Source organism: Chelonoidis abingdonii, chromosome 2 (genome assembly GCF_003597395.2).
Source record: "Chelonoidis abingdonii isolate Lonesome George chromosome 2, CheloAbing_2.0, whole genome shotgun sequence".
NCBI lineage: Eukaryota > Metazoa > Chordata > Testudines > Testudinidae > Chelonoidis > Chelonoidis abingdonii.
In genome coordinates, this window is record NC_133770.1 from 42,988,258 (window position 1) to 43,009,340 (window position 21,083).

General features: G+C 41.7%; 1 protein-coding gene across 1 annotated transcript in view; it reads right to left on the reverse strand.

Annotated features, from left to right (window-relative positions):
* Window positions 1–2,153: 2,153 nt before the first annotated feature.
* Window positions 2,154–21,083, reverse strand: part of LOC142045751 (macrophage mannose receptor 1-like) — a 54,632-nt gene continuing 35,702 nt past the window's right edge. The window contains exons 22-30 of the mRNA XM_075062310.1: window positions 20,388–20,536; window positions 19,069–19,171; window positions 17,546–17,775; window positions 13,719–13,884; window positions 12,123–12,275; window positions 9,096–9,212; window positions 4,909–5,076; window positions 3,908–3,949; window positions 2,154–3,199 (exon numbers count right to left, since the gene is read on the reverse strand). Coding sequence (XP_074918411.1) covers window positions 2,952–3,199; window positions 3,908–3,949; window positions 4,909–5,076; window positions 9,096–9,212; window positions 12,123–12,275; window positions 13,719–13,884; window positions 17,546–17,775; window positions 19,069–19,171; window positions 20,388–20,536 — 1,376 coding nt within the window. The 3' untranslated portion in view covers window positions 2,154–2,951. The remainder of the gene's footprint in view (window positions 3,200–3,907; window positions 3,950–4,908; window positions 5,077–9,095; window positions 9,213–12,122; window positions 12,276–13,718; window positions 13,885–17,545; window positions 17,776–19,068; window positions 19,172–20,387; window positions 20,537–21,083) is intronic.

Consider the following 21,083-nt stretch of genomic DNA (forward strand, 5'->3'; position numbering starts at 1 on the left):
TGACTGACAGTTGCAAAATGAATGTGTGATCTCAGGCCAGATTCTATTGGAATCCCCAGCAAGTAGGAAAGCTTTGGATATCTCCACCACCACAAAACAGCATATTAGGACACAGCAAAGCTAGGGCTTATTTTCTCAGTTCCCAGCTCTGTCCCTTATATGTGACATTCTGCAAACTACAGGCTATATTTTAGCCACTTGTAATGATACTTGCTTCAAAGGGGCATTGGAAAGCCTAGTTAATGTCTATAAAAGTCCGCACATAGAAGGCGCTAATTCAGCGCAAATATTATGGACTTCTCAAGCAAGTCTAGAGTACCTGCAGTGAGCTGATGGGCCTCATCAAATCCTCAGCGTGGAATTCCAGGTCGGGCACTGGAAAGGATGAGGAACATTTGATATTTCATTCTTTGCAGCCAACACATCACACTGCCGTCTAGTAACGGCCACCTTGGCATGTGATCTATGCCAGTTTTTCTCAATGACCTGTCTGTGGGCTGGGACCAGGCCCTGAGATCTCCTTGACACAGGTTAGGAAGGCTGCAAGCCAGTACCCTGGTATCAAAAAGATTGAGAAACACTGGTCTGTGCCACCAGCATCCCTGGGGATAGCCTCATTGTGTTTCCTTCTCTACCAAGGGTAAAGATACATTCCTGTAGACAGGAGTGGCTCCAGACCCCAGCACGCCAAGCACGTTCTTGGGGCGGCAAGCCGCGAGGGGTGCTCTGTCATTGCCACGAGGGCGGCAGGCAGGCAACCTTTGGCAGCTTGCCTGTGGAGGGTCTGCTGGTCCCATGACTTCGGTGGACTTCCCGCAGGCTGCGGGAGGTCCGCTGAAGCCGCGAGACCACTGGACCCTCTGCAGGCAAGCCGCCGAAGGCAGCCTGCCTGCCATACTTGGGGCAGCGAAATGCCTAGAGCTGATCCTGCCTGTGGATGCAGTTTATGCCACTTCATATATAGAATGTGGTTAACTCAGCTGAGATTCCATATTTATGAAACCAGTGAGTGTTCACAGCGGTTTCAGATCAAGCCCACAATTACATAAATCATAGCCTTTTTTCCCTGGCTACACAACTTCTATCATGCAGCACCTACAGAAAGGGACTCCTGTGCCTTTTCTACTGAGCCATAATTTCACCCTGGTGATTGCCCAGCTTGGAACCATCCCATCTGCCCTTTCTACCCCTCAACTTATTCTGCTTTTCCCAATTACACATGTATATCTGATACCATAATATGAATCTTTTTTTTTTTCTGCCAGGTTTACCTTTATTCTGAAAATCTTCATCACAGAATATGTTCTTAGTAAGTGTTACTGCATTCATGAGACTTCAATTTCTCCCATTCACACTCATGTACTCACTCTTTAAAATATGCACCTTACTTCCCGTTTGACTTTGCCTAGCTTCCAGTCAGCAGCATCTTCAATCTTGAGACATATGTAGAGTTAAGCAGGTGAGCAAGTGTTTGCATGATCAAGGCCTATATGCTGAACATGTCCAACTTATGTTCTGCACAGTGTTATGTAAACATACAGCACTAAAGAAATGTTTTAAAAAACACAACATAAGGTGCAACATGGCTGCCGGCCAAACTAATAAATATCTATATCATTTTTAAAAACTGCGAACTACATAAAAATGTTCCCATTTACCAGGCATAATAAAAATGCAAAACCTTTACAAACTATCTTTTAATGCTTATTTTACAAAACTGCAGCAAAAAGGAAAGCAATGTACACTTTGCTTTCAGCCATTCGTCTCCAGAGGGATACATTTTAATTCAAACATGATTGAACTTTCACAAAAGGAATAAACATTAGATTATATGACATTTCTTGAAGTTAAGACTTATGAAGCATTTTATTGTTTACATATTACAAAAAATAAAATGCAGAACTAAAAGAACAGCAAGAACGGGCCTGATCCATAGGTGCCAACTATTCCTGTTGCCGAGGGGTGCTTGAGCACACCCCCCACCTCCAGCCCTGTCCCAACTCCACCCCTGCCCCGCTCCCATTGCAACCTCTTCTCCAAAGTCCCCACACCAACTCCACCCCCTCCTTGTCCCCATTGAACCCCTGCCCCAAATCCCCACCTTGGCCCCGCCTCCTCCCCTGAGCGTGCTGCGTTCCTTCTCCTCCCCCATCCCTCCCAGTGCTTGCCACATGAAACAATTGTTTACCAGGAGCAAGTGCTGGGAGAGAGGAGAAGTGGGACACAATGCGCTCAGGGGAGGAGGGGGAGTGGAGCTAGAGGTGAGGTGGGGCATGGGGGCGTGGCGGGGAGCTGCCGGTGGGTGCAGAGCATCCACCAATTTTTCCCCATGGGTGCTCCAGGGCTGGAGTACCCATGGAGTTAGCGCTTATGGCCTGATGTAATGCTCTGGGAAGTCAGTCAAAAGAATCCCATTGACTTCAGTGGATCAAACCCTACAAGAGAACATGCTGAGCAGGTGTTCTGAAGTCATCTGAACTGAAGTTATACAACAAAAAAAGGCTTTTTTTATATGCTGAAGTGAAATACAATGGCACCAGCATGGAGTACTGGATCTCTGGAGTGAGATTTGCACGATTCCAATAGAATTAGACAGTTGCTTTTCTGAGTGCTTTGAAGAGTCTGTAATGATTATTCTCATAATCAGCATGATAGGCTGGTTCTTTTTATGGTTGATAGGGATTGCAGGTACCACCTAGGGACAGGAGGATAGTTTTGGATGTTTTTCACGTGGCTTGAGGTCATATTTCGTTCTTTTATTAAATAGCTCCCACAGAACTATTCTTCTACAAGTAGATTCAGAACCTTGCATGACTATGGAAAGAATGTAACACACAAATGCAGTCTCTGCAAAATGCACTACAATTTTAACAGGATAAAACAGCTTTGTCTTAAGGGTTCATGTAGTCCAGATGAATTCATTTTTATCAAAATCATTTTTATTTTGTGAATTAAAGCATAGCTTGTTCATTCTGCTCAATGTTGGCCACAAGATACTTTGAGTCACTAGCTGCAGGAACAGCATCTCTATTGCAATACAGAGTGTTGTCAAAGGAGACATCTGTTGGTAACTGGTTGTGTCTTTTTTTCTTGAAGAAAATATAGGCTGCAAGGCCAGCTCCTACTAGAATGAGAAGGACCAGAATAACAGCCATCCCACTTAAGTGGTGTGCAGGAACAGTTTCGTCTTTCTTCAATACTGCAAATGAATGTGAAGCAATTACTCAGGATCCTAAGGATTATGATGATATATATTAGGATCTGACAGTGGGTCTGATTTCCAACAGTTCTGAGCACCCATAACTCCAAGTCAATGTAAATTGTGGAAAATCAGCAGAAAATCAGGCCCAATGACAGTTTTGAAGGCAGAGTTTTATGGCTGTACATCATTACGGTTTACAGATAACTTCTATAGTGCTAGTCACAAAATATATCATGCAGAGGTCCAGTCAAAACACAGTTAAATACTTAATTCAAAATGAAATTGAGTTTGAAGGGCGAGTTCTGCTTTTTAGTCAGGTTGGAGATATAATAATCAGAATAATACATTTCAAATAAACATCCACAGAGCTGGGTATCAAACAGCAATCTTGTCAGAAAATAAAATAAATATTTGAAAAAGAACTAGATAAATTCATGGAGGACAGGTCCATCAATGGCTATTAGTCAAGATGGGCAGGGATTGTGTCCCTAGCTTGTTTGCCAGAAGCTGGGAATGAGTGACAGGGAATGGATTACCTGTTCTGTTCATTCCCTCTAGGGCACCTGGCACTCGCCACTCTCAGAAGACGGGATATTGGGCTTGGATACTGGACCTGGTCTGACCCAGTATGGCTGTTCTTATGTTCTTATATTTTTAACCTGATGTGGGTCTCTCTTTAATTTACTTATAAGAAAGCAATCCTACCTTTATTGTCTGATAGCTTCTCAGATGGTTCAACTTCAGTAACTTTCAAATACAAAAAAAGATATTCATAATCTTTAAGTCTCCATTTTACACCAAATTGTGCAGTCACAAAGTAAATAAATCCTGTATGAAGAATTACTATGTTGGACACGCTGCATTTTAAAATAAAGTAAAATAATGGAGATGCAAAATATCTGATAACACCTTTAATTTAATCCAAATGAATCATCTACCCAAATCAAGCAACAAATTCCAGTTAAAAATTAGATCCAGGAAAAAAAAAGATATTTTTCTTTGTTTTGCATGAAAAAAATGTTACCAATTGATTTGGGATGATTTCACACCTTCAAAGTGTCAAGCCTTCATGACATTTTGAGAAGCTGAAGATTTTTCACACTGAAGTATGGGGAAAACTGAAAATCTATATTTGTGTTTTTAAGTCTAAGATGCCAAGACCAAGGGGGCAACAGAAAAACAATTAGGTGACAATTCCCATCTTCCTTCCATGGGGTCCTAGGCACATCTTCCCCTCTACTTACCTCACAGTTACATACATCCTTTCACTGCTGCTTTTCGGCAGTATCTCCTTCCTCCCTCTCAGCAGTAGCTCTGTCATTCTGGGTCCTCTCACCCCTAGTTAACTTCTTCTCAAGTTCTTCCCCTCACATCTCATCTGCAACTCCTCTGTTTTGGCTCCTCCTCCTCCCTAAACCCTTCTGGTTGTGCCCTCTCCACCTCCCTAACAACAGAGCCTGGTTTGGTTAGTGCCTGCTCTTCCACGACACTAAGGATAAGGGTGATTGGAGTGGAACTCAGGAGTCCCGGGCCCCTTCTCTATGAGCAATTGCCCTTAAATGGGAGTTTCACCCCTGATTTCAATGGGAGTAGGATCAGAATATCTACCACAAACACAGACCCATACAGAATACGCAATGCAAAGGATTTTGTAGCATAAATATTAGTCATTGTTAATAACCCACTGTACTGAACATATCACTTACTCTTTGGCATTTTACAAATAAATCTTTTGTCAGCAGAGCAGTAATAGCTTCTCCAGCCCCCATCTGAGGCATCCATGTCAACACAATGTTCATGATAACCATCTGTAGGCTCTCTTTCTTTCCAGTTTACAAACTCTACTGCACTGTTGTCTGCCCATGTCCATTCTCCTAAAGTTAAAATGAAAAATACAGAACAACAAATGACAGGTTAAGGATCACCTATTTCTAGAGATTAAAACAATATAATATGATTTCTACGGCACCTGTCACTGTTGTAATCTGAGCACTGAATTCATTAATTTATTAAATCAATACATTAACATTCTATAGGACTCAGTTTTCTCTCTCCTTCCAGGCAAACACAACTGAGAATGCCTTTTGTCTGTAAGTTTTCACCTGGACATTGTTAGCTGCATTGTCCTAGAGCAGAGGTCAGCAACCTTTCAAAGTGGTGTGCCGAGTCTTCATTTATTCACAGTAATTTAAGGTTTTGCATGCCAGTCATACATTTTAACATTTTTAGAAGGTCTCTCTCTAAGTCTATGTTGTATAACTAAACTATTGTTGTATGTAAAGTAAATACAGTTTTTTAAATGTTTAAGAAGCTTCATTTAAAATTAAATTAAAATGCAGATCTTATCTGTTTAGTGTGATCCTTGTCCTTGCTGAATTTTCCAATGTCTGGCACGTATTTGGATACTTTAAGCTGCACGCAGACTTTTGAGTGATCAGTTGTTAACCAGCTCCAAGAGAGACAGAGGACAGATTTCATGTGTGCAAATACCTGTTTGCACAGGTATGTGGATCCAAAGGCTGAAGGCACTGCAAACGCAATTTTCTTCAAACAGTTAAATTTCACTGGCAGGGACATCCAGCAGGTCAGAACAGATGCCCTGATCTCTCTCGGTAGTTTTAAATGCACTCCGCAAATCTCCAGACTCTGATGCCCACAATTCTGTTTCTTAACTGAATGAGCTGCATTTCGAAATCTTTAACAACCATCCACTGAAATACAGACAAATCCAAGTCGCTTTCCCTGAACTTTTCAGGTTTAATTAGAAAAGAAAGCATTGGGCCAAACTGCTGGAAATCTTGAAATCTGTCAGAAAATTCTGATTCCAGTTCTTGCATGTACATTCCAATCTTATCGACGCTGACAGTGCAATGTGTCAATAGCTCTTTTATGTGTTGGAAGTAGTGGAAAGTCGAAGTTTGAATATCCTGAGAAAAAACTACTAGCTTTACACCAAATGCTTTCCAGGTTTCATAAAGATCCAGAACCCTTTGCCCTGCACCCTGGAGACAGAGGTTGAGTTCGTTTAGGTGAGCAGTGATGTCAGTTAGAAAAATGAGCTTACACAGCCATTTGTCATCATCCAGATTGGGGTAGTTTTGTCCTTTTTCCAACAAGGCGGCCTTGATTGCATAAACAGTTTACAAAGTACACCCAAACTTGCCACAACTTAGCCACCGAATGTTGCTTTGAAGTGGAATGTCATTATAAGTACTGTCCATCTCTTCTAGCAGTGCTTGAAACTGTCTGAGAATCAAAGCAGATAGAGCAACAATCTGTATCACTGTATTCATCATATTATTAAGCTCTGAATTAGAAATTTTAGCACACAGATTTTCTTGATGGATGATACAGTGAAATTTGACTGTCGGGTGGCCAATTTAATCTTCAAGTAACTTTACAAATTCCTTCTGTTTTCGACCATAGCAGGCACACCCTCTGTTGTCACACAAAATATTTTTCTGATGTCAACTGTTCGTTCTTCAAAATGGTTTACAAAAATTTTCGCTATATCTTCCCTCTTTGTTTTGCCATGCATGGGTTTTAGGCAACAAAAGTTTCTCTTGGATTTAATCAGAAGTACAATATCTTGCAACAACTGCCAAACGTGGAACTCCGTTTATATCTACACTCTCATCAACTGTGACACTGAACACTGCTGTGTCTTGTTAATGTTTTCTGCCATTTCGCTGATGTGTCTCTTAACTGTTCTGGCAGAGACAGGCAGTTCTTTTATTCAGATACACATCTTTATTTGGCAAATCATTGAATAAAACCTCCGAACTGCCGAGAAAACTTTTTATACATTCCCCATCTGTAAACAGCTTTCCGTTTTTTGCAATGCATTGTGCAATCTTGTAACTTCCTTCCGTGGCTTGATTTTTACTTACGCTCAAGCATTTAAAAATGCTTCTTTTGCTTCTCATACTCTGTTACTGCTTTTTTGATTGATTCACTCTTGTCTGCTTCGTCAAGAAAGATTTTCTCATGCTTCATTTCAAAATGTCATCGAACACTTGATGTGCGAGAAAAAACACTTTCACAACAGAAAGCACAAACAACATGGTCTTTCTTTTGAATAAATCCAAATGTGTTGTCCAAGAAGACTGAAATGAATGAACATCTAACTTTGCTTTCTTAGGAGCTGATATTTTGTCAAATGCACCCCTCAACTTACAGTGGAAAAAAAATTGCAACAGACGGCACGCACAACGTCAAATGCAGTGTGCTGTTCCACATGATGTGATAGTGATGTAAGCAGCAAATCAAGACTTAAAAATATCCCAGTACAGTGATGCTGGAACAATTTTTAAGGTGGGGGGTGCTGAGCTGCGCCCCCTCTTCCCCTGACTGCACCCCTCACTGCCTAAGGCTGAGGCCAGTGGGCCACTGCTGGAGGTGGCTGCAGAGTGCCAGGCTGACGGCCAGGACCTCAGCATGGCAGCAGAGCTCACAGAACCAGTGGCCGGGAGCTGGGGCCAGCAGAGGGCTGAGCAGGGCTGGTGGACAGGACCACAGCTAGCAGGGGGCTGGCATCCAAGACCCCAGGATGGTAGCAGAGCCCTGGGCATTGTGAGTGCCGCTCAAAATCATCTCTTGTGCTGTCTGTGGCACAAGTGCCACAGGTTGCTGACCCCTGTCCTAGAGGAGCACAGCTGCCTCAGTGAACTATGAATGGAATGGCCAGGCCCACTGAGCCTTGAAGACTAAGACCAGGACTTGGAACTTGCACCAGAATTTGCACTAGGAGCCCGCACCGTGGTGGAGCGCCACAATGTATTCTCTGTGGTCATTCAGGTGCACGGATCTGAGCAGCCCCTGTAGTTTTGGCTCTGCATCAGAGCCAAGACTAGAAATCAGCTCCCTTGCAAGGTTTGGCTCAGTTAATTAATTCTGCCTGATTCTTTCAGGATGACTTAAAAAATACACCTATTGTTCTCTGCTCTTCCCTTACTCAGGCGCAGCTAGCAGGAATAGCTGCTGCTTCCTGTGTCTCGAGGATGAAGGGATCGCAGTGCCTAGACTTGGAGTTAGATGGAAAATGAAAATCAAATTATTTTCATTCATGGAAATTTTCAGCAATTAAAAACCAAAATAATTTCACTGAAAACTAATCTTTTTGCCAAAACTTGTGACTGAAAACTGAACAGTTCGATTCAGAAATGCTGTTGCAGTGCCTTATGGGAGCTGTAGTTCCAGTGCCTAGGACTGGGAAAGTCTAGTACCAGAAACTGTGCTGAAAACATCCAGTGGGCCCACAAGGCATAAATTGGTAAGGTGGCATGTTCCTGTCTATTTTCTGCACCACCCAGGATCAACCAGCCAGCAAGGAGCAGAATGCTCACCTTGCACTGCAGTGGTATTAATGGTATACCAAAGGCTGCTGTTATACATGCTCTCCAAGGCTTCTGGAGGTATTGCATCTAGCTCAGACAAAATATCAGAAAGAATAGTTGCTGCTACAGAAAACCTCCCCCTATCCCCTGTGACAGGCTGTGGCTTCACAGGCACAAAACAGCATTACAATCCTAACCTATTAATACAGAAATATATTTCTTTAAAAGTCTTTAGCAGACTTTTCGGAACTTCCTCTTGCTGAATAAATACTTAACACTGAGATTTCTTCAAAAACTGAGGTGCTGTTAAGTTTGGTTAAATGTCACGGGAATGAAAGGAAAGTGTGAAATGAAATAAATTGGATGAAATACTATATGTGCATATTTTTTTCTATTTACAAGAGAGAGAGACAGGGAAATAAAATGTGCAGTCACCTTTCTGAATAATTTCTCCTTTTTATGTACTATAATTGAAAAATATTAAACATTTGACATCAGATTTCCATCTTCTGTTTGAGTACTTATTTGTAAATAACTATTGAAAGTTAAATAATTACCATCCACATTCTTGTACATTCCAATCCAAAACTGTCTTGAGTCACTTGCAAATGCATCCAAGTGGTGCAAGAGAAAATTGATTTCTGCCATATTTTCTATGGAAACCAAAGAGGCTCCTGCAAAACATAAATTAATAAATAAGCATCATTTAAGCATGTTTCACCATAGAAAATTATCTGCCCCTTGAAAGAATCATGACGATATTTTCTTAACCCTCCTGATACATTTAAAATAGCCATAGACTGTAATTAATTTTTGCCACCGAAGTCAATGGGAGCTCCAGAAACAGATCAGTAACAGCCCTTGTATTTTGCTCTTTAGAGGAAAACATCCTTTTCTTTGAGCTGCTATACTGGCTATTTCCAGGCAATACATATCTTATATTAGTTTTGTATTTGCATGCTCCATTTTTTCAATTAACCCCAATCTTTCCCTGTGCTTAACGTGCTGGAGACGATGCAATTAGAAAAATGCAGCTTTTTAAAAAAAATATATTCCCTCTTGTGCTGGGGATAAAAACAAAACAAAACAAGGAAGGAGAGAGAAGCTGTTTTGGGAAATAAGAAATATCATCATATGCCAATTAAGAGGATGATCTTATTACCACCATAGTCCCAGTTTCCTCAATACTGACATCCTGTTGTATTAATGTAGATGGAAAAAGTGGGGCCCAAGAATCAAAGATATTAACATGATCCTGTCACTGTCTTAACATTAAACAGAGTTAAACAAGGTTTAGTACACAGAGTCCTCAGACACCTTAGTACCTTGGCAAACACATCATTAAAATATTTTAACCTTTTATTAAAGATACAGAAAGCAAGGAGGAAAAAGGTTAAAGCATGTGAAATGTAAAGTATTAAGCAAGTCTTCCATTTTAACAGTATCCCATGTTCCCCTTCCCTTTAGGTGGAGAGAGTTTTTAAGAAGAACTGCCTGCCCCATCATCTGACAGTCTCTTAGATGGTATTAAAAATGGTAATAACTCATTTTTTTGGGAGGGAGAAAAAGTTAGTTGAAATGGACAGGGCTGTTGTAGCTGTTGTTAAAGCCTAATTCTGTTTCCTAGAAGACAAAACAAAAGGGTGAAGAAAAGAACAGCTAAAACAGGAAATACTGTTTGTATCTGTTGACTCTCACTTGCAATTTTACTTCTGGAAAAACACAGACATAGCACATGGTCTTATCAGCCACTCTGAGACCTGGAAAACTTGTACCACTTTTGGGCTGCCCAGAGCATTGCATTTAGCTGCCCTTATAGCAATGTTGCAAAATATGCAGTCTTTACTGGCTAAGCCAGATCCTTATTAAGCAGAAGGAAAATGGAGAGAGCTAGAAAAAAAAAACAAGGTGGGGAAGGAAAAGGACACGTGGTGGAGACACAATCTCACATCCCAGGACATGGCTGAGATTTCACTAAAGCTGGTAGCAGTGACCCAGTGTCATCTGGGTCCCTCTGTCTGAGGCAGGTCTCTCTCAGGATGTCAAAAGTACAGTGGAGGCCCAATAGCTCCAAGGATCCCAGGAGATGGTGGGGGTGGTAGTCATGATGGTAAAGTTTGCTCTTTCCCCTTCTCTCATCTTTCAGTGAGCCAGCATCTTGGTAGCCAGCTTTTCCCCACAAAAAGTTTATTTGTAAGGACCACAAAAGGGAACACTGGGTGGAATAGCCCATCCTCTTATTATTTTATCCACCAATTTGGTCTAATAACCAACATGCCAATTTTGGTTAATTGTTTTTCAGTCCCAAATATTTCTTATTTACCAGGCACCATCTCAGCACAGTCCTATAAGTGTATCAGTAAGCCTTTTTGTTTGGACTAATTTAGTCCGTCTCCCTTTTGTACCTTTTACTATTAACATTGATGTCATAGGTCGTTGTGACATTCTACAAACCTTTACTCACTTCTTACAGCTGAGCTCACAATTAGGTAAATTTGTAGGCCCCATTATTACAAGAGACCAGCATTAGGTTCTTTTCCTTTTATGGTGGATTTCCCACACTAGGGTACCAACATCTAAGAAGTATTAAACTGAGACCACCAATTCATTTCACATAGGCCACATAAAATTCTGAGTTGTGACTAACAACCAAATCTCCTCTTCTTGAAGTGCTCAGTTCACTAGGACTTTAAAAGAACAAAATATCAAGAACCTCTCTCATTTTGGCACAGACCAAGAACTCCTTTTACAGTCATTAAATTGAAACAAGTAAAAGGAAACCAAGAGGGTCCAAAATACATCTGCTTTTTCTCAGGTACCTGGACAGAAGTCCTTGCAGACCTGCATCTTGAACTCCCAGCTTCCTTCCTTTGAAAAGTCAGCTGATTAAATTCCTACTGCTAGGTTAATTGGTAGGAAACCAAATGCCACTTTACAAGTAAACAAAGCCTCGTAATCCTTGTTGATCCTGGTTCCTCCCTATATAGGCACAGGGTAGTGGGTTTTATTTCTAGGGACCAGGACACTGTCAGCCCAGATGTGTCCCTCCTCAAACCCCAAATGTCTCACCATCAAACAATAATCACATAGCAACTCATTTCATTCACTCTCAACCTATGCCAGGTTCAGACCAGTGGCCTTGTGATGGAGTGAGATGAACCTTAGGCTGACTCACCACTCTGGGTATTTGGTAAGCATCCCCACATGAAGCAAATTAAGGACATAATTGGTTAAGGACTGAATGATTAACCAATTAACTAGGTGACTCTGCTCATCAACCGAGGAAAGCTAAAAGGCAGACAGTAAGAGGATGGGGGGGGGCTTGAGAGATAAATATTGTTTTCTTTTACCCTCATCTTTACTGTAAAGTTTCCCAGTTTTCATTTTGAAAGTGGAGAAAGGGCTTCCTTTAATTCCACTTTCCCCACCAACCTCTTTTCTACCCGCCTACTTACCTACAGTGCCCCAGTTTTTCACTTTGAAGATAAGATCAAACTGCTGGCAGACAGATAGTAGGGCTGGTGCCCAAAATAAGTGGTGAGCCTGCAGGAAACTGTTATGTCCTGATTAAAGATGACGCTCACCTAAACGAACACATTCCATGGAAGACTGGGGCCAGCTTTCCGTATCTGAAGACTCAATGTAGTAACAGTGACCATGGAAGGGAATCCAAGATCTGCGTATGTCAGATGTAGGACATTTTCCAGGGAGTTGTGGAGGTTCAGTAGGGGCTAAAACTGAGAAGAAACCATGCTGTATGAAATCAATAAGGGCTTCTCAGATATGTTACTGAAAACACATATATACTCTACCAAAAGTAGCCACTATTAATTTGACCGTGATACCATGAAAAAGAACCTCAGATAGTCATGGTTCATGATCTGGGCCAGATTCTCTACTCTGCTGTGGAGGTTTTACATTGGGGTAACTGCACTGACTTTAGTTGAGGCCTGGTCTACACAACACAGTTAGGTTGACACAAGGCAGCTCATGTTGGTCTAACTATGTCAGTATCTACACTACAGCCTTGTCCCACTGTTGTAAGTGTTCTACTATACCACTATAATAACTCCAACTCCACAAGAGGTGTAGGGCTTATGTCGGTGAAGTGAGGGTGACACAGCATCTGTGTAGACCCTGTGTCCCTTACATCAGCTGTTGAATCCATGAAATTGACAAGAAAGCCAGGCAGATAGAACCCAGCTGCCCCCCAACTCCTCTGGAGAGCTGGGTGGCTAGACCCGGCTCCTGGGTGGGAGACAAGATGAGAATGGAACCCTCTCCCAGCTGGGAGCTGCAGGCAGCTAGACCCTGCTTCGGGGGGTGGGGGTGGGGGTGGGGAGCCGAGAAGCCAGGGCAGCTGGTATTAGACTTTCCAATAAATCTCCATTGATACTTCCTGTTGGACTGACAGATTTGTAGATGAGTAGAAAAGGCCTAATTCTGAAATTCTTGAGCATCCAAAACACTCATTCAAGTCAGAGTATTTGGATATGCAAGGGATTCAACAGTGGGTCCACAGCTTACAGACTGAAAACAATGTGGCATAATGCACCAATTAGTTTGTGGAATAAACTTTGAAAAATGTTTAGAATTCACTAGTTAGCATCTGTCAGGCACGAAGAAACTGTATCAATGACTATTTCCTTTAAAGAAACCAATATTAGAGCAGAGTACACGTCAACAGTCACATTCATTATTTATATATACATAATAGAACCACAGAGTTATGAATGCCTCAGGAATGGAGGATGTTTGTAACTCTGAACAAAATGTTATGGTTGTTCTTTCAAAAGTTTACAGCTGAACTTAATACAACTTTGAAACTTTACTATACAGAAAACAAATGTTGCCTTTAACCATCTTAATTTAAATGAAACAAGCACAGAAACAGTTTCCTTAGCTTGTCAAATCTCCTTTTTAAACTGTAATTTTTAAAACTAAAACATTTTTTAGTCATTTACATTTAATGCAGCACTATGCTGTATTTGATTTTTGTTGTTTGTTTTGGTCTCTGCTGCTTCCTGATTGCATACTTCCACTTCCAAGGTGTGCAGTTGACTGGCCAGTTCGTAACTCTAGTGTTTGTAACTCTGAGGTTCTACTGTAGTGATAATCAAGACTTGAATGCATTTAAACTTGAAGCTCACTAATTAAAATTGCTAAATTCAGTTGCTTACCATCAGACCTTTTACAGACAGAGCAGTAATTTTCGTCACAAGACCCTGTCTTCCAGGTCCCATCAACATCTAAATAAACACAGGCCAAGTTCTGTTTTGGCTCCTCACTGGCCCACTTAGAGTACTTGATTCTCCAGTTATCAGTCCACTTGTAAAAACCACTAGTCTAAAAACAAAAGACAATTAAGATAATATTACATCCAAAAACTGTCTTAAAAAAAAGAACATTACGGTCACAAATTCACGCACTCAAATGTCAGAAATAAGTCTGTCTATGAAACTTTAATTCAGACCCCCTGTGGGTTTGCATTATGATATCATCTTTAATTACATGATCACCCACTATTTTTTTCCACAGGATGTCTGCTTCTTTCAGAGCACAGAATGGATGGTGCTCACTGAATGGGCAATTATTCAATATTAGATTTTATCCTCATTGTTCAATATATGTCCCCAGGCCTTATTTATGGCACACTACTCAAATCCTGCTTTGAAAACAGAGTTAATCATTTCCTAATGGGCTTTTTTATGGTGTTCATCATTATAGTATCTGAGCGCTTCATAAACACTAATGAGGTGAAGTGATATTATTATTCCCATTTGACAGATCAGGGACTCGTGCACAGAGACATTAATGTCAAAAGTGTTCACTAATTTTGAGTGGCCTGTGACAGATGCATATGACCTGATTTTTCAGGTAATTTAGCCTTATAAAGCACTTTATATGTTCAGATCACAGATCTCATTTACTTCAGTTGCAGTTGAGAGTACTCAGGACTTCTGCAAAATAGGCCCCAAATATCCCAAGTTGGGCACTCAGAAAACAGGTACACGCAATAAGGCCATGTCTACATTGGGATAGTAAGGAAAGTTAAGGCAAATCAACCAAAGGTGTGATGTTAAAATGCATAAGTTAAAGTATATTAAACTCCCACGTGGATGCTCAAAGGGGGATTAAGTTACAGTGACCTAAGGTCACTGTACTCGTAAGTGAGAGCATTTACACGTGGGTTTAATGCACTTTAACCGGTGCACATTGATTTCACGCCTTTAGTTGATTTGCCTTAACTTCCGAGTAGCCCCGTGTAGATATGGCCTTACTGATCACCTGTGAAAATGTTAATTTAGTGACTCACCCAGCATTACACAGGAACTCTGGGGCAGAGACAGAATCCATTTCTCCAAAGGAGTATTCTATTACCTAAACCATGAGGCCATCCTTGCAACCATACACCTTCTAACGTGTGCAACATATGTCTCAGTGGTCCTGCAGACAACAGCCTCATTCACTGCACAGCCCCAAGTCATTCAGTGAGCACTTTCCAGGCTGTGCACTGAATGAAGCAGGGATACTGTGGGGAAAAAATAGCATGTGGTCATGTGATTAAAGACTATAGCATAACACATAGGTGGAAGGAGTCCAAATTAAGGTTGCACAAGCAATGTTCTTAACATTCATTGTTTTTTAAATGTATTTTCCTAGTTTTTTGTTTGTTTAAAGCAAACTGAAAAAACACAAATTCCACCATGTGGAGCCATATTGATTCCCATTGGTCTTATAGGTAGGGCTAGAACCTTTGGCTCCATAGCACAGACCTCCGCTACTTGAGCTAACAGAGTGACTGACAGCAGTAGTAGTTTGTTATCCTCTATGTAGGCCAGCCATTGCAGGGAGAAGAGGCACACACGTGTCAGCCAATTTTGCCACAATTTGCTGACATCAGTGAAATGTTGAGGCTCAAGACTCTTGGGTAGTGGTCATTGACTTTCTGCCTCTGGCCTCCCCAAGCCTGACCCCTTCTGCCCTGGTCTCTCCAGCATGCCCTTGACCCAGCCTGTCAGCCTCCCTTTCCCGGCCTCTTGTTCCAGTTCTCCACCTTCCTGAACTCCTCATCCTAGTTTCTTCAACCACAGCACCCTTATCTCAATCTCCCACCCCGTCAGCCTCTCTTGACTCCTTATCCCATCCCCATCCCCTTGCCTTGCTACCCCTGCCACAACTTCTTGACCCAGTTCCAGTCCCTAATGTTTCCCCAGCTCCATTGCTCACCCTTTCCAACTCTTTGTCCCAGTCTGACCCCTTCACCCCAGTATCTTCATAAGAACATAAGAATGACCATACTGGGTCAGACCAATGGTCCATCTATCCCAGTATCCTGTCTACTGACAGTGGCCAATACCAGGTGCCCCAGAGGGAGTGAATTTAACAGATAATGATCAAGTGATCTCTCTCCTGCCATCCATCCTCACCCTCTGACAAACAGAGGCTAGGGACACCATTCCTTACCCATCCTGGCTAATAGCCATTAATGGACTTAACCTCCATGAATTTATCCAGTTCTCTTTTAAATGCTGTTATAGTCCTAGCCTTCACAACCTCCTCAGGCAAGGAGTTCCACAAGTTGACTGTGCACTGTCCCCAGCTGCTCAGCCCTGTGCATTCCAGCCATGCTTCCTCCTACTCCTCCAGCTCACTGCCAAGCAAGGAGAGCACAAGAAAGGTCATCCCTCTGCTCATGGTTCCTGTGCCTGGTATCTTGGTGGCCCCTGACTGGCAAGTGGAGCATTGCAGGGAGAGTCTTTGCTCTGGCCCTGCAGCCTAGGGATGGAGCACACACAATTGCTTAGAGGAGAAGGGATGGAACAAGCTCAGTCTGGTCACACGCAGGCACAGTGAGGGAATGGAGCATGCCCACAGCAGATGGAATCTTTGGATAACTTAGCTGCCAAACTCTAACAAGTCCCTGCTGAGCATGGGTGAACTGAAATTTTCAGAGGCTAATAACTCAGCCAAATTTGCACAAATTGTCATGGGAGGGCAAGTAGCAGATCCTTCACCCCAGCCCCTGTCAGATTTAAACCCCTGCTTCAAAGTACAGAGGGAGTAAAGCTTCCCAACAAAATGGATGTGAGAACTAATTAAGAATGTAGGTAAAGAGATATGGTAGCACTGCAGCCTTAGCCACTGGAACAAACAACGGTGTGATGAGCCTCTGCCGTAAATTCAGCCCAAAGTGTTCCCAAGCCCAAGTTTTATACATCTGCAGGCATCTGGTAGAGAGAAGTCTGCCAAGAAGGCAGCCTGAAGTGGCCCACATTCTGCCAATAGTCTGGGGGTCAGGTGAAATGCAAAGTGGGTGGCATGGACTGGGAATGGTGCGATGCCCGGGCAGCTAGGGGATAAGCTGATTTAATGCATTCCCTTTTCGTTCACCCTGGAGTTCAAAATTGCTCCATTCAATGGACATTCTGAAGGAGGGCAAGCAACAGTAACACTTCTTGCTCTTCCTCATTATCAGTCAGGCACCAGCTTCAGTGAATCAGGCCTTGAGGCTCTGGGGATCTTCAACCATTTTGCTAAATCATTGTTTTGAAAAGGAAAACAACCCCCTTTCACTTGCTGTTGGTTTGTCCCATTCTCGGGATTCCCCATCTGCACCTCTCCACATGTTCTTCCATGGCTTCTCTCCCTCCCCCACCATTTTGATGGCTTCCACTCTCCTATTGGTCTCCTCACAGTACTGTGTTTCCACAGGCATATAACTCCATCCGCAGCTTATCTCCTCTTCACACACCCTTTTCTGTGTTTCCCCCATGCCCATTTCCATGCTCTCACCATTCCCTAGCTATAGCTTAAGCTGCTTTTGAAGCATGCTAACAGGAACAGTAGGAGTTCTTTCACAATCACTGCTCAACTATGAGACAAAAGCAAGCACATCAACAGAGCCCTTGGTAATAACTGCAGACAACACCTGAGCAAGGAATGGGGGAGGTCTGATTTGACATCGATCATCAGCATCATATTCACATTGATTTGATGTCCTTACCATATTGCTGTTAAGACCTATCCATACAGGTTGCCCGATTTTTAACACTTGTAGCCACAGGAATGACTGGCTGTAGGGATCTAAAATACTGGCAAGTTCTGAGTATTCAGCCTTGCAGTTCTTTTGTGCTTCTTCCCAGTTCATTCTGGAACTGATGAGTGAATAGCTACTGTTACCATAAAGGGTAAAGCCAGAGACTGGAACTGTTTGGAAATTATATAATTTAGGGTCTGTAATGAAAAACAAACACATGGAAAGGTAATTTTGTAGTACATGGACTTATTGTTCCACTGAACAACAAACGTCTGCAGTATTCAAACACTTAAGAGTGGTAGCACTAACAGAAATTAAGACTAATAGATTTATTTAGGCATGAGCTTTCGTGGATAAAACACCACGCTTTACCCACAAAAGCTCGTGCCCAAATAAATCTGTTAGTCCTTAAGATGCCATCAGACTCCTTGCTGTTTTTGTGGATACAGACTAACACGGCTACCCCCTGACACTAGAAATTGAGACTGGATGCACATCCCACACATGACTTCAGTGACAAAAAACATAACTCGGAGTTCTTTTATAAAAAGCCATGGTCCTTGTTGCTCTGGCTGGCCACTACTGAGCCAGTTTCTCCCATGGATTTATACTCATTTGGCTCCCTATGCACTGGATTGTGATTAGTTTTAATACAGCTGTATGTACTAAGCGGAAGCACAATCTTCCCACCGACTAACCATCCTTGTGGAGCTCATGTCAGAGTTAGCTGGACTGTGACCAAGGCATGGGAGAAGGAGCAGAGCCTGCAGAGCCAATACACCCCACCAACAGTAAATGGGCAGAGAGAGAATGAAGAGGGGGGATACAATCCAGGCTAGGCTTCAAAATCTGGGGCCTGAACACTATCCCTCTGCCTCCCCTCCACCTCCCTCACCCTTCCCTCAAAATTAATCCACAAACCACCACCCTCTCTCACACAGAACATCAGTCAACAGACTCCAAGCATCCATCCCTACTGTCTTTGAGCACTAAACACTTAAAAAAATTCCTCCTCCTCCTAATCCAACCCTTTCAAAACCACCTCGCTCCACATCACCCAACCTAATCATCCCATCCAAAGCAAGTCATGCTATCCTCATGGTTCTGGTGGGTTGTAGCAAAGGGGCTCTTATAAAGCTTCCCTTTGGGCTGCTCGTCATTGTGAGGAGGCGTCCCAGGTCAGACCAAGCTACAGGAGAAACAGCTCTGGCCCTTGGTGCACTCCCATTCTTGTGTCTATGGAAGAGCAGGATGCTGCATGGCATACACTAGCTTTTCTATAAGCCAGGCTGGTACATGTATTAGAGTTCAGTGTACATGTCTGTTTTGTTAAAATGTTAACACATAAGGCCGTGAAACTCATTTCATGTGGACGCCATAGGTGATGTGCTGTATGTGGAAAGTCAGCATTTGAACCATAAAGACAATCTAAAAATCACAGTCAAGTTTTTAATGCAATTAACTTGGAAGCTTGGTGAGAAAGAACTCACCAGCGTTCCTCTGGCATATGTAGCTTTTGTTCATTTGGCAGTCTTCATCTTTCCATTTCCCTGCTTCCTCAATGGGGTCCTTTATCATAACAACACAATCAACCTGGGGGAAAATGATACATAAATGAGTAAGAATAAATAAACAGCAAGCAAGAAACAATCCTCTTCCTTCTGGATCTGCAGACCCAGATATCTTGGGTGGTTCAATCAGCTATGTATCTGTCACTATTTATATCCACTCTGGTCCGCATTATCTAATCATCTATTGAATTGCTTCATATTTCAATAGAACTGATAGTGGTGTTGTGATGGCATTTCCAAATCGCATCTTCTCTCATGGGGCCGTCCTTTAAAACCAACTTCTCTATTGTTCAGGGTGCTGTTGTGACCGCTCACCCCGTTCGCCTCAGATCACTTATCAGCTATATGCTTTTATTGTTAAAAGGAAACATACTTAGTCAAGACAATAAAGTAAGAGCACAACAAAAGGAACTACAGCCATTATTCCACATTAGTCATTTCATTTATTATTGAACCACACACAATTATGTTTTGCTATTAAAATAAGTTGACATAATGCTGGGGAAAATTTCAAAGCCCACAGCAGAAGCTTATTCTGAAGAAATGTTTAGTGGTTAGTGCATGGGGGAAAAAAAGAGGAAAACAAGAGGCACAGATTCCTTATCGTTTGAGGATTTTATTCATACAATTGTATTTCATGATAACTTATACATGAGTGCATATCTGCATCTGATATTTATAAATATACACCATCCTCTTAATTTTATTATTCATTCTAATAATCCCTTACAAGGCTCCAAAATTACAGAGTTATTGTCAGATCATCTTGTAACCTTTACCCATGTGAGTTTCCTGACTAGTGCCAGTGAAGTCAATAGGTCTATTCACTTGAGTAAGGTTTGCAGAATATGGACCTTATTCCATCCATTTGTTTGGATTCATATTGTATCAGAGAGAAAAGCTAAAACTGAATTTTAAATAAAACCCCAGAGTGACATTTACTATCTGCAAATACTTTATTTCTAGTAAAGCACCAACCAAATATAGTTCTGGGCTTTTGCAAAGGAATATTTGAAAATGAAGCTCCAAACAGGTGGTTCTACTATAAGCTGACATAGTGTCCCTTTCTGCTAGTAAAAGAGCTGGAACTCTGCAGCATGACCATTCTACTCTCAACTGCAAGAAGTTAATGGAAATAAGCCTACATAAGAAATAAATTGTGCAAGTTATATATGGTTTGATTGATTGACCATATCAAATGTATGATGGTTTAATGATCGTTTGCAATCCACATTTACCTCACTGCGATAATTTGGGAAACCTTTGGCCCAGCTTGTATAGTAGACACCGCTTCCATCTGTCCATAGGAATGTGTACTCAGAATTTACATCATTCAGTCCAATCCAGGTATCAGTTGAGGCATCCTTCAAGTGGGTGATGAGGAAGGCTGAAGGAAAACAAACATTTTTACAAGTGAAGCGTGGAGACACCAGAATATCCAGAGCTAGAATCATAGTTATAAAATATAAACAAGATTGTTTTAATGAATTTATCACTTTAGACCAGCAACGTCACAGCTGAGATGGTTTCCCTGGCAGTTAAATCAGAAGTTGGGTGTGTCTAGCTATCGTTTTCCCTAAGCCTGATTCTACAACATTTAATCAATTTGAATGATACTTATGCATGTGCACAGTCTGATTTCCTGTGGTTTTGGATTTTAAAAACACAATCTATCACAGGACTAACTCCAAGTTTCAAATGTTAGTATTACAACACTTGCAACACCAGTCTATCTGCTACTAATTCCTCCAATGCTCAGACTTTGAAAAAGGCTACTTAGGAAAGCCACTGATACATGCACACAAATGTTATCAAAATTACATTTTTCTCAGCTAACTTAAGTGTCCATTAATTATTAATTTTAAGCAAAAGTAGCAGGCTCTATTACAAAAACTGAAGCTTTAAATCTTTAACTTATATGTTAGGAGATTAGC